The 14,891-nt window shown below is 36.6% G+C and overlaps 1 protein-coding gene across 2 annotated transcripts in view; it reads right to left on the bottom strand.

Moving 5' to 3' along the window:
- Positions 1 to 14,891, bottom strand: part of ncalda (neurocalcin delta a) — a 73,305-nt gene that overhangs the window by 7,505 nt on the left and 50,909 nt on the right. For both annotated transcript variants that reach the window (XM_089117528.1, XM_039685280.2), the window contains one exon: positions 1,575 to 1,974. In XM_089117528.1, the coding sequence (XP_088973654.1) occupies positions 1,575 to 1,952 (378 nt within the window). In that variant the 5' untranslated portion in view covers positions 1,953 to 1,974. The remainder of the gene's footprint in view (positions 1 to 1,574; positions 1,975 to 14,891) is intronic.

The raw sequence follows: 14,891 nt of genomic DNA, 5'->3' as shown, positions 1-14,891 counted from the left end.
TTGAAAATGAAATCAGAGTTGATTTATTGTTTACAGAGTTTGATAATATTGGTGTGATCATCTTGTCTGGACGATTGTTTTACTAAATGAATTTATAAACGGGTAAGATTTAAAACATTAGCTAAACTCATTATCAATTCAATATGTCCCTGTAATTATGTGGTAAAAATAAAATCGGTGTAATACGTTATGTATCTATACATTGCTATCCCTTAAAACGTCACTCTTAATAATAATCTTATTTGAAGATGTTCGTTCGTCGGCTCAAAGACACTTGCTGCAAAATTTTCTTCGCGGAAGCTTCACTTCTATTTCAAGTGAGTGACATAAAATGTTTAAACTCAAAACAACATTTCGTGCCCAATTGTTTCCCAGACCTAGTTTCGGTATTGAAGTCAAAGTTAACTTGCCTTGTGTTCGCTGTACAACAGCGGGTGATGGCTACACAAGAAGACGACTCGGCAGATTTTAAGTGTTTCTTTTGGACAGTGACTTTTTGTTCTGCAGACAGGGTGACTATCCTCGATCAAGTTTCCCTCAGGACTTTTGTAAAAGCCTAACTATGACCACACTCCAGATTTGGTCCTCTTAAAAGGCTGAATCTCCCAAGCACGGTCACTGCCTTCCGCCATTTCTTCTCGAATAGTAAACATTGCGTGCGCCGCGCGGCTGCGTCAGACTGGCCGACAGGATTTACAGTGAGTTATTAAAATCGCGATAATCAAACACGGTTTTAATGATAATTGCATTTTAAACGATATTACTAACCGTCAGTATATTTTATCGTGGTTTATCGCGAAACCGGTTATCGTCCCATCCCTACTCAACGTTTGACCATAGAGATGATGTTCTTCTGCTCGTCAGCGTTGCCTTGTTTGCACCAGATATACCGCTGATCCATGGGCCATATAACTCCATAAAACATTCTTCCAGAAATCCACAGGTCTATCCAAATTAATTTTAGCATATTCAAGCCTGCCTTTTATGTTCTTCTTTGTCATTGTGGAATTGCCTCCTAGTGGTCTAACCGTAACCGAAGAATGTTACATTGACGCTAAAGGGTGCCATGTGCGTTGGATGTATACGCATTGTCAAAAGGATGTGAATGCGTTGAAATGTCATGGTACAATGTAAGGTACGAGTTACGAATCCTCAAACTTGGTTTGGTCTTAACAGGGCCTGTAGATCTGAGCAATAACTTGCGGAAAGCAAAGATAAATCAGGCCAATTGCATTAACAGCAAACATAACCATGTGGAGAAGTGCACTTTGATGAAAGCTTGTTTATCAGAGACAGAAATAAGACTCAGGCTTTCTTTACAGTATGGAGCTTCCTGACAGTCTCACACCACGGCTATCCTTGCAGCTAATGCACTACATTCTGCAAGTGAGAAACAACAACATATGCGATGTGAAAATTGGGTATAGCAGGACTCAGTTGGGTTCTCTTTTGTGTCCCCTTAAGCATTTTCTGATTTATTTCAGACTTAAGCAGTCATGGCGATGATGAAAAAAGCTTTAAAAGAGTGCCAACATTAAGGTAAAATCTTAAAAGCTTTAGGTAGCCTGACATACCTGCACAATCTCAAGCATCTCCGACTTGCTGATGTATCCATTTCCATCCAAATCATACATGCTAAACGCCCACTTGAGCTTTTGCTCCAGCTTCCCTCGTGACGTGACACTCAATGCAATTATGAACTCCCGGAAGTCTATTGTGCCGTCGCCGTTCGCGTCAAAAGTACGGAACACGTGCTCTGCAAACTTTGAGGCGTCCCCATAAGGGAAGAAGTTTCCGTAGATTTTCTTAAATTCCTCCATGGAGAGGTTGCCACTGGGACAGTCCCGTAGAAAGCCTTTGTACCATTCCTGGATCTCATGCTCCGTAAAGTCTGTGCTCTCCAGCAGGTCCTGCATCACCTCAGGGCGGAGCTTGCTGTTCTGCTTCCCCATGTTTCAGTTTCACAAGACAGCGCTGGAGAAAGAAAGGGAAGAGAGAAGATGAGCATAGATGGAAAGCTCTATAGATTCAAGTTTACATACTGTTTTATTATTTTGGTACCCTAATCTGCCTTGATCTTTTATGCCCATAAATGCCAATCATCCCAATTTATTTGTGGCACAGTTAAGAATGTAATACCAGGCCTATTTTGAAGAAGTGCCATCATTCACATTTCAATAGTGTTCATTCAGTACCCTACAGCAGGGCTCTGAACTGGTTCAAAGAACAAGAACAGAACAAACAAAACAAAAACAAATTTAATCGTAAATATAATGAAATTTCCATTTTGTTTAATTGTACTGTTAAAAATCATAAATTGAAATTCCTTTGCAAATGTGACGCATCCAACGTGGGCGAAACGCCCGAGCTCAGTTGTCATGAAGTTGCAATAGCAATGCGCTGACTTTAGATTTTGGATCTCAGGAGTTTTTTTTTTTTTAGGTTACTGTACTATTCAGGAAATGATGGAAAAAAAGCAACCTATTGAAAAAATTTAGCATTAATGTATGGTCAGACAACACAATAAATTGAACACCAAATATTCAGTCACTTGGTGACCTGCAGCAGGAAATTCACCGTCCCAACACTTAAACTAGTCCCCAGACTAAAATGCATGTTTGAGTGGTTTTAACTGAAAGCAACTTGCATTGATCTACTTTAAAATATGTCAGAGCCATTGTTTTGTCTCAAGATGCACCTGTAATTTTTTTTTTTTCCAAAGGCATGGTTATAAAAGCTACTTAAATATCCTAATTGAACTAAGGTCTAATCCTGGGTTAATCTAAGCCCTGTTTGTGAAACCAGACCTTCACGTGTGAATCAATGAGGCCTAATTTTTCCACAATACCCAAACAAACCAGTCACTGAAATAGTTACGGTATCAGGCCATCAAAAGCCAGCGGCTTCAAATGTTCTAATTCAGAGAAATGTGTTCTGCCTCTGATTTCCTCATCAGGGATGTGCCCCTGGGATGTGTCAACCAGAATGTTCGGAAAGGAAATTATGCACTCTATGGATCTGCTAAAAGCACATGGTGATGGTAAAAAAAAAAAAAAAAAAATAAAAAAAAAAATTTGAATTATTTTTGAATGTTTGTGTTCCCTCAAAATTATATAGTCGGGTAATTAAACTTTATAATTTAAGGGCATCAGAGAGTCACTAATCAATTAGGGCTGAAACGATTCCTCGAGTTACTCGATTACAAAAATTCCTTGAGGCAAAAAATCTGCCTCGAAGCCTCGTTAAATTCCTATGACGCGCACTTTACGCGCATGCAGGGAACTGATTATTTCACACGGACCGTTGTTCAGGAAGCACACCATAGCACATCATACATTTGACTTCATAAATGGCAGAGAATGTCTAAAGTTTGGGATATTTATATGTTTATAAAGGGAGAGAACAAGATGCAATGTGTCTGCAAAGTATTGAGAATGAGGAGTTGACGTCATTGTACAGAGCCCCTCCCCTTTCCGCCATGTTGGTAGGATTCCCACGACAAAACAGTATTGATTAAATGTGTTTTTAGCTCGGTAGTAGAGGAGTTTCTCGCAATACCGCACTGTTTTACCATGCCTGGAAGTAACTGCTGCGTTAAAAACCGATAGAAACCCTGGTAACCGATAGCGTCACCTACCATCATGGCCGACCGGCTCAGACCCCGCCCAAATAGGCACGTGACTCCTCATTCTCAATACCTGGCAGGGCTGCCAACTCTCACGCATTCAGTGTGAGACTCGCGCAATTGAGCCAATTCTCAGTCTCACGCCATACCCCCGATTTCTCACGCTGAAGTGTCAATCCCTTCGGTCAAATGCCTGAAAGATGAGTTTGTCTATAGATCTACCCGTTGAGCCACTCGTGATCGACTAGTTTTACCGCCGCATATTAATTCGCAAGTTAAATATCTTGTAATCTAGTGCGAGCGCGCATGCGAGATGTTGAGCCCCTAACCGTGGCTGGTGCACGACGGCAGAGCGAGCGCGTGCACCCATGCCTCTCTCACGCGCCAGTCAGACCAATTGCGGCAATTCATCATATGCTTAAACTTTTATGTAGCCACGCAACAAAAATTTCAGCATACATTCACTGTATACACCGGGACGTGATGGAGGAACAAATATTGTGAGACACACACACACTCTGATGTTTGTCTTGAGATTACAGTTGAATAAGTCTGATTCCATTTTTTTTTTATAAATTGTGTATACATTTGTGTACCTGTTTGGGTTGATATTTTATATTAATTTATTTTTGTTTCCAGGTGGGTAATTTGCAGAAGGTGCAATCTTTTTTTGTAATGTTGTATTAAGAAGACAAAACTAAGGCCAAATGGGCTTTACTATTTAAGTTTGTATTCAAAGTTTTACATGTTATGGGCTACATGTAACAGGTTTTACAGCAAATTGTTTTAACTGTATTGTTATATAATTGTTGGCACTGGCACATAAACACTTAATGGGTAAAAATTGCAATAATTAGTTGTGGAGCCAAATGTTGGAGTTGGAATAAATACCTCTATTTTTTTAAAGAAATAAAAGCCAAACACCTTATCATTTTCGTAATGCATTATTTGTTTCGGTTGCTTAAAAACACACATAAACAAATCATCCGATTACTTGATTAATTGATTGATTAAGTGCTAGATTAATCGATTACAAAAAGAATCGATAGCTGCAGCCCTATAATCAATACACACAGGGTACTGAAAAAGGCTTTTGAATGCACGCTCACTTATTACTTTCACTTTCCAATTTGCGATCATATACTGTGTTTAGGGAGTAGAGTACTGACCACACATTTTACAATATATGATATTTATCAATGACGCTAAGGATCTGTTGTGCTCCAAATCCCCCGACATCGTGATAAGTGAAATATGATGTACTGTAATGCAATCAACAACCACAGCAAGCTTAACAATGTGCCTTTAAGGGCTCACAAATGATGGTTGTGTACAGGCACTGACAACACACATTGCACTACAATCAACTTGTAAAAGTGCATGCACCATTATATGACCCCTTTAACCCTGGTCCTGCAGGATCCCCAACACTGATTTTTTAAAGAAGTCTCCTTTTTCTGACACCCATTTCAGGTCCTGGAGTTTCTTCTAATGAGCTGACGAGTTTATAATCAGGTATAGGGAGACAAAAGAAAATTGAAAAACAGATTTGATTCTTAGCTGCAATTCTGCAGTAACTAATCCAACAATGAAAACTTTTCAAAACATACACACCAATTGACCCTTGACAGGGAGTTTGATTGAGAGGCGATCTGACCAATCATTATCCGACATCCTCTGAATCTGCCATTTTTGTCTGACAAAGCAGTCAGGAGAGTTAGTAGATTAAACTTGAAGGATTTGAACTTGGAAAAACGCGGTCTTTCCGCGGTTAAAACAACATTTTTTATGTTCATTCATGTTTAATTTGATGCTATAAATTAACTAGAAGGAAGAGATGATCGGTTCACAAGCAGCTTTAACTGAGGCTCTACAGCGATCTGTCAGACACATTAAAGAGCCACAAAACTGTATTTATGGTTTAAATTTCCTTACAAAAAATGACCAAATTTGAAAGTTGAGACTTTGTTTCATATCATAACCGGGTCTGTCCTGTCTGTCAGTGTCCTCTCTGCTCTGCGATGTATTTTTCACTGTGTGAGAACATGGTGGGGAGCGAGAGCGCCGATGATTGTCGGACATAACAACAGTAACTAAAGGGGGCGGGTCTTTGCGAACGGTCAATTACATCAATCAAGAAGACAAACTATGAACTATAACTGTAAAGCCATACACCAATTACTCTACTCAGTAATCCATTTTGCAAAGCAGCATCATCATCTAAAGATTACGTTGTGGGGCTCCATAATTAAACCAGATAAACCGATTTTACAAGACAAGACACCTTTTATCATGCAACCATAGACCCCTAAAGATGTTCCCTTTCAGCAGAATGATAATATACAAAAACTAAAGTTAAGAAAAAAATAACAAATCATCAACACTAGGACACTTTCCTCTGTATTCACACTGCTTCTAAAGGCTCGATGTTTAGCTCTAGTCATTTGGGAGACAATAATATACAAGACTTCAACCTCAATATCTCAAAGTATTTGAGTTTTTTTTTTCTTTATAAAGGTGCAATAGCTAACTACACATTTCATGATTTAGTATCAGACAAATGAGCCAGACCATAAATAAAACCATGCCAAAACAAAACCAACAAAGACATTCTGATAAATCTAAGAAGGACAAAACATATCTAAACATAAATGCCTAGCATTTAATAAAAACGGCAAAACAAAAATGAAAAATGTGTCCATGAGACCGGTCATTCACAGTCCCCAGCTGTAGAGCCTCCATTCAGGCCGGAAGGTCTGGAGAGCATCAGCTGTTACGGGACTTCTCCATATGCAGGAACTGACTCCCGTTTCTCATGTGGGTCATGGATCTTTGGACTAATCAGACAACTGTTTTACTAATGTTCTAGGCAGATGCAAGCACACAAAACAATACAGTGTAAAATATAAATACTTTTAAATGAGCCGAATGAATCGTGCTATACCTGAGGGGTAAAGGTTAGGGCAGACGAGGAGATGGTGTCACTGTTTGATTAGAAATGGAGTCTAGCTCTTCAAACTTAAGAACACTTGTGTGGGTCAATAAGAAAAGCAGTTTAAGGTCTACAAGTACACTCCATCCTGTCTCTGCTGTTTGGTATAATGTAAGGTAACACCTTATTGCTGTAGCGCTTTCATAAAACTTGAAACGAAAAAAAAAAAAAAAAAAAAAAAAAAAACAACCAACAACCCTAAAGCAGACCAAAGAATTTCATAGCAATTTCATCATGGAACAGGTGCCATGTAAAAAAAGGTCCACATTCACACTGGGCTTTGATTCTGACAATAATTGGCATTAAATTACCATCAAATTACCAGACAGCCACCTGTATGAATGCAAACCTTAGCATTGAAAGTTTTCTGAAGTTTATAATCATAATTTTTCTCGAATCCAGTGCCTGGTGTCTGATTAGGCTTTATAAATTCCCTTGCTGAAAACCATTGGAACCATTTTGAATCTTTAGAATCATTTTGAATCATTTTTGAATCTGATGCTTTAGATTCTCTATGCCAATTTCACACGAATACATTTTTTGAAAAACTATTCTGAACATAAATAGCTATTCCAAGTATGGATTTAAAAGGATTTGGGATATATTTCTAATATATTTGGATCACACAGAGGGATCACACTTGGCAGGTTTGATTTTATTTTAATAAACTCTGGTGGGAATGCTCTGTTAACGCAGTCCATTTGAACAAGTGTGAACGCTGCCATCTGAACCTTAGTATGCACCATTAATGTTTGTTTTTTTAACGTTAGACAAAATAGTTAGTGAAAGGAAACTAGAAAAAAAAAAAAAAAAAAAAAAGCTTTCACGAGTCTGGTGTGCAGTGGCTCTGCCAAATGCTGTTCTACTTAAAGACTGTGTTACCAAAGTAATAGGCTGGCATGCGACAATGACATGTAAAAACAAACACTGGTTTATTATTCTGCATGCCAGTAGTATGGCTTCTTCACATCCAAGTTGACAGTTCTTGGCGTGGTCAAAATTCAGGCTTGTAAAACTAATAGACTAAAGTGATGAGCATATCTACTGATGACAATGCTTTGTCAAGGTTTCAAACACTAGGGACTGAAGCATTCTGACTTTAAACCTTTCAAATATATCAACTAATAGGCTACATAATACACAAGTCAAATTAATACTTTTATTCAGCAAGGATACATTTAAATGGACAGTACAGACATTTACACAAAATTAAAAACACAATTACACATTTAAAATACATATTTTTTCTATAAAAAGTTCAAAAGAACATTTATCAACATTTCCAAAACAATAGCACCACCATTTAGCTGTTATAAGAAATGTTACTTAAGAACCAAATCAGCATATTACAATGTTTCATAAATTCACACTATTTGTACTGTATTTGTATCAAATAGCCTACAACAAACCTATAAGAGCAAAAGAAGCCTCTTTCCAAAACATTTAAAAAATCTTGCCAACCGCAAACTGTAGAGATGATAAATGGCAGTATTATTGTTTTAATATTTGTAACATTATTAAATTAAAAAAGATATATATATATATATATATATATATACACATATACGTATGTATGTATATATATACGTATATGTATGTGTATATACATATGTATATATATATACATATACGGATATATATATATATATATATATATATATATACACATACATATACGTATATATATATATATATATATATACACACATATGCATATACCTATTAGGGGTGCAACGGATCAAAAAACTCACGGATCGGATCGTTTCTCGGATCAGGGTCACGGATCGGATCGTTTTTCGGATCAGCAAAAAAAAAAAAAAAAAAAAAAAAATTTCCCCCAAAATAACTGTAATAGCCTACTGACAAATTCTTTAATAATAAATAGACTTAACATTATGATATTCTGTTTTATTTTAACTTCACATGGTTCCAAACTGAAAGTTGAGGGCAGCATCACCTCAAATGAGAACTCACAGCGAGTTCTACAAAAAAAAAAAAAAAAAAAAAAAAAAAAAAAAAATTCTGGTAGCACTGGGGCTGACATTATAAATCACTAAGCTTAATTTAGAGTGTAGATGAAATTAACTTAGTTATTATCATTTATAATGTCTTAATATCAATTAATAAAAGTAGTGAAAATATCATCGTACTTTTTTCATTTTAGGACAATCTTTAAAGGATAAACAAAAAATGTGTTGGTAATCACATAAAAAATTCAAAAAAATAAAACATTTATTTATGATATTATTGAAGTGCTGGGAAAAGATGTGTAGTAGGCTACTTGTAAGCATTTGACTATTTCTTACACATTATCATATAGGCTGATTTGTGGACTGAAAGCCTTCTATAAGTGTTTCTCCTGGTTTCCACGTCAGCGCTGTTTGATCTGATGGTTTATAACAGAAACCTGCGCCGAATCGGAGTGTTTCTCACTGGATCTCGTGGTGTTGATGTTATTAATTCTGAGGCGAATTCAATGGATTTCTTCACTGGATCTACAGTGTTGCGTGAGCGAGATCGGCCCGCGACTGTCAAGTTTGGGTGTTTTTTTTTTGTCAATGGATCGCTGCTGCTGCTCCGACCACGGTCCTAATCATAAATGAGTAGCGTATTTTCGTTCCACTTTCATTTTGTTTGCATTCGCTGCTAGGTAACGACTAACGAGTCGATAGATCGCTGATTGCTCAGACGCACATCAGGTTGTGATATATTTGTCTCCGTCTCCCTCCCACAGATGTTTACGCGCGCTATTCTTGTCACGGATTCATTGACGCGCCGCTTTACCATGCGTTTAACGTGTGGCAAATTTACTGGTCGCACATGTGCGACTGGATGTAAAATTAAGTCGCACACTCTCAAATTTTGGTCGCAGTCTGGTCTGAAACCCTGAAATGACGCGGGGCGTTTAAGCTTCTCCGTTCCTCCGCTCGCTATGACGAAGCTCTGCGTTGACTGAACAACATGCGCACGTTTTTTTATTATTATTTTTTTTTTCATAATCAATCCGCGGATCACGTGTGTGCCGAACCGAAGACATTGATCCGAACGGATCACGGATCAGTGATGATCCGTTGCACCACTAATACCTATATACATAAAAGATATAAAAAAAGATATATATATATATATATATATATATATATATAAATATAAAAAGACAGGTTTGGCACTGAGGTTTGTCTCACGGAAGATAAAATACATGAAAGCCTTAAGGCAACCAGACACACCTCGTTTTGTTTGACTAGCAATATTTGTACTTCATGCCATTTCAACATTGAACAAAGAACAAGATTAAAACCAAATGGAAAGACTGAAATCAGAGAAGGACCAGAATAAGAACAAACAATTTGTTCTTTAACTACATATAAAGCAGACAGGAACCAAATTCCCTATCAAATCACTGCGTGTCTGTCCAGGAACCTGGCCATTCAGTCTAATGATAGCAGTAAACACCGAACAACAGTCACATGAGAGAGTCCAAACAAGAAGCCCTTGAGTTGAAGACTGAAACAGCTGATTGTGTGTCTCCAAATTCATATTTATATTCCTATATGCGTTTAACTATCTTTAACTGCCAACTGATAAGGAAAGCAGATGCTGAGGTAACTATGAGCTACATTCATCAATGTTATTTTTATATTTAAGATGTCGTGTGCTCAGAAATAGTTTTCAGGAAGAGGCGTCATGGCTGACAGGCATTTTTAAGTATCCAGCATTAATGCGCCTGATTAAACTGAACATCCAATTTAAACAAAGAGGACAGACTAGGGCTTAATTACAAAGCAGTTTGCAATGCTGTCATCATGTACAATAACGAATCTCTGTGACCTCTTGCCATGTTGCTATGGAAACAGACACTCCATTGCATTGGTTAGCAGAGAGAAAACAATAAATCAATGAGACTACAGATGTTTACGTCTCTAGACGGAAAACTGCTGCTCCAAGAGGATTTCCTCATAAAATTGGGTTTTCAGCCATTTGGAGAGAGGAGATTAATTGTATGGGTGGTGTTGCACAAGAAAACTATACAATCTCTGACCATTCCTACTAGGGATACAAATTATCGATTAATTCATTCATCATTAGTTGATCAACCTTATCGATCGATTAACTGATAAGCGCCTTTTCCTGAGAATGTAAATTTCTCAAGGTATCAATTTAACATAAAAAGCAAAATATTGCTTATATACTGAATAAAAATGCATGTTATATTGCTCAATTGATGTTTTATTGTAACAGTTGGGATACGTCACAGAATAATGACATTTATGTAGTTTAACAAAATAAATTATGCACAGAAAATTAAAATACATAAAAATAATTGTGCACTGGCTCACCTGTTGCATTAAGCAACTTAAAATTCATTTTAAATAAAAATCAATATGGGTAGGCTCATCCTACCTACACTATATTAAGCCTACATATAATGATCTATCTGGTTAAATACTTATATAAAAAAAAAACTTTTTTTTTTCAGCATTTATAATACAGGCTGAGGGGGAAGTCAAATGTAAGAGTGGAAATAAGGTGTGGCCCCTTTAAGAGCTGCACGCTCCCTGTTAAACTATCAACAGTATTGTACCGTGCGCCTCAAACGACCCTTTGGCTGTCAATGCGAAGTGAACACACCATGTATGAAAATGTGACAGACATTTAAACTGGTTTCACGGGAAAATAACAAACCGGGAGGGATCTGGGAGGTAGGGCTAAAAAAAAACTTGAGAAACCCGGGAAACGGGAGTGTTGACAGTATGAGCTAAGTTATTGTTAGAATACAGCTGGATTTTCGAGGTTAGCACACTGTAGCTGCTAGTCAATATCGATGCACTCCACTCCGTTTTGACCGCCTCATGTTTGGTTTATTTTTTGCCGCCTCAAGTTTATGTCGGCTCTCTCGCGTGAGAACATCGCGTCACGTTCGCAATGTTCAATTAGCCGACAATTAATTTAATTGAGTAAATTCTTGTCGACAATTAATTGATAATGGATTAACCGTTTGCATCCCTAATTCCAGTTCAGTTTGGGATCCAGTGCAAGCAAACGTAATCTTCAAATCATTAGCCAAGAATATGTATGAGAAAAAAAAACAACAAAAAAAAACAAACAACAACAACAACATATCAGGCAGCTTTTTGGTTTACCTAAGTCACACTTCAACCTATAACTTTCAGAGCAGAACAGAACAACATCTTAACTGGATCTTAGTGGTCAAGAGTGTGTTAGGATTTGGTAAGGTTAATTAGCTATGAAAAGGCTAAAAATATCAATATCAGACACCAGTGTTTCATTGTTAACTCAAATTTCAAAATTATTGAAAGCGGTGTTTGGTAATTGAAATAAAAGAATACAATGGATGAAAAAATTAAATCCCCTGTTTTGACTGACTTTTTTTAAGCCTTTTAAGCTAGTTACAGACTAAAATGCATATTTGAGCCGTTTTAAATTTATGTTTATTAACTTAGCTGATGCTTTTATCCAAAGCGACTTACAATTGCTACATGTGTCATAGGCTTGCCGCGATAGACGGTGTTGACGGTGTTACCGGTTTTAAGCCCCATCACCGGTGACATCACTTTCCCACCGTGACACCGCGATGTCTTGACTTTTTTTTTTTAAAGTATTCGTTTTTGCTAAAATATTTATTTGAATTAATTAAAATTAATAATTTTCAATTATTTAGTTCTGAAGAGAGCATTATAATTAAAAATGAACTGCGCAACGCGTGCCGTCACGTCACAGATCAGATTTAGCACGTGTGGAGACGAGAACGAGTCAAATTACAGAAAAGCAAGATAATGGCGGAAGATTTGGTGTCAACGCAATGCAAAAGCGCCTGTTTGGCAATATTTTGGCCAATATATATTAATGTTAATAAATGCCAATTTATAGTGTTTTACTTTTTTTTAGAGTGCTGTCATTTATGTAGGCTAAGGTCCTTTTTAAAGTTTTTATTTTATATTCGTCTCTTTTTATTTGGTTTTATCTTATTTAAACTTTGTTTAATTTATTTAGGCCTATTTTGTTTTCTTATTCGTTAATAAACGTTTTATTTTTTTTGGGCCCACAGTTTGCCGATTTTCACTTTTTTCAGCCTATGCATGGGGTTATCTTTATTCGTTCGTTATGCTAATAAAAGTTCTGTCTATATTTTATTCGTTTATTATTCTAATAAAAGTGCTGTCTAAATAAAAGTTTATTGTCAGCGAGTTGTTTTTTTTTTTTTTTTTTGTCCATTCCAGCAATTGACGCTGAATTGCAATTGACGCTTATTTCGAAAGTGAAAGTATGTCATTTATGTAGGCTAAGGTCCGTTTTGAAGTTTTTATTTTATATTCGTCTCTTTTTAATTGGTTTTATCTCATTTAAACTTTGTGTAATTTATTTAGGCCTATTTTATTTTCTTATTCGTTAATAAACGTTTTATGGTTCTTATTTGTTTGGGCCCACATTTTGCCGATTTTCACTTTTTTCAGCCTATGGGGTTATTTTTATTCGTTCGTTATGCTAATAAAAGTCTATAAATAAAAGTTTTATTATCAGCGAGTTGTTTTTTTTTCGTCCATTCAAGCAATTGACGCTTATTTCGAAAGTGAAAGTATAACGCGCACGCATTTAAAAGCTATTTAACCCCCCCGCCCTGCCCTCCACGGTGACACCGGGATTACCGGTGTTGTCACACGTCGATTAACCGATGGGAAATTTTCCTCACCGCGGCAACCCTAATGTGTCAGAGGTTGCACGCCTCTGGAGCAACTAGGGGTTAAGTGTCTTGCTCAGGGCCACATTGGTGTCTCACAGTGGATTCGAACCTGGGTCTCTCACACCAAAGGCATGCGTCTTATCCACTGCACCATCACCACCCCACTCAGTTTTAACTGAAAGCAACTTACAGTAGGCGCGTTTCCATTACAGAATTGCGCAAAACTTTTGCGATATTTTCCAAATGTCGATAAAAAACTATTGCGAAATGACGGTGTTTTCTAAACCGATCTTCCATCTAAAACTCTAAAACTTTCCTCTCGCGATAAGTCATTCCAAAAATCATGGCAACGGACGTTGGTAGGTTTATAACCTATTTCACAGCCATGCACGGCACTAGACATTATTGTTATGAATGGAAGGAAGGAGACGTGGTGTGTTATCCAAGCATTAATGGCAGGGAAAGACACAGAGTTCCTGGATGTTTCTCCCTTATTTCTGCTTCGATGTCTTGATGGCATTTCTTTGAGGTTTAGAGAGGCTATTCCTGTATTCATTGTTTCTTTTTTTAAATTAATTTAATGAAGAACTCTCTCGTATTATGTCCAACGGTCGTTGCAAAACAAAAAATGAACAGTTGTTGTATTTTTAAAACGCAAAGTTGAACACCAACATTTTAGTTTGACCACACCAATGCTGCGCTATAGGCTAAATACATCTCAACGGATTTTCGATATTTGTTTGACTTTTTGCCCCCTTTAAAACATTTAATAAATTCACAAATTAATATGGGAAAAAATATAGATTTTACTGGGTTTCTAAGGCCAAATTAGAACCTGGATATTTATGATATTTTTCCCGCAGTGCTGTATAGGTGAGTTATTGTAAATGCGTCTGAAAAAATAACGAGGTAAAAACAATCTCGGATGCACCTTTAGAGAGAGCTGCACCTTTAATAAGGATTACATAATCAGAAGGTATTATCTTACGATTCGAATTTGTTCTTTTTAAAGTGGAAATTTAAAGCTTTAGTCTATAAAGTAGGGGTGTCACGATTCTCCAAATCCTCGATTCGATTAAGTTATCGATTCTAAGGTCACGATTCGATTCGATTCTCGATTTAAAAAAAAAATGTAAAGCGCAGATTGCTATGCAATTTTTAGACTACACATTTATGTATTATGCAATATAAATTTGTTCACAATGTACACTACACCATTGCCAAATTTAAAATATAACAAAAACAAGTAACATCATAAATGTAACAATAACTTTATTAAGTCAATTGGAAACTTAAGAGAAACTAAATGGCAGGTTACTTTGCTTTTGTAACTGCAGTCTTCTCAGAAGATGAGCTTTATGTTCACAATCACAACAAAACAAACAAAAGCAATAAAACAGCAATATACATAGACTCCACACTAGTCTTCTCTGAATAATTAAGCATCTTAAACTATTTCCGAACAGTTATGTTCTGTTATAAAAAAAACATATACCACACAAATAACTACTTTTTATCCCCTGAGAATGATGACTGTATTTTTCATTATTTTATGTTCTTCCTAAAGAGGGATA

This window comes from Pimephales promelas, chromosome 12 (assembly GCF_988280905.1).
Source record: "Pimephales promelas chromosome 12, fPimPro1.hap1.1, whole genome shotgun sequence".
Taxonomy (NCBI): domain Eukaryota; kingdom Metazoa; phylum Chordata; class Actinopteri; order Cypriniformes; family Leuciscidae; genus Pimephales; species Pimephales promelas.
The sequence above is the reverse complement of the archived record's forward strand: the minus strand, read 5'-3'. Positions and strand labels throughout refer to the sequence as shown.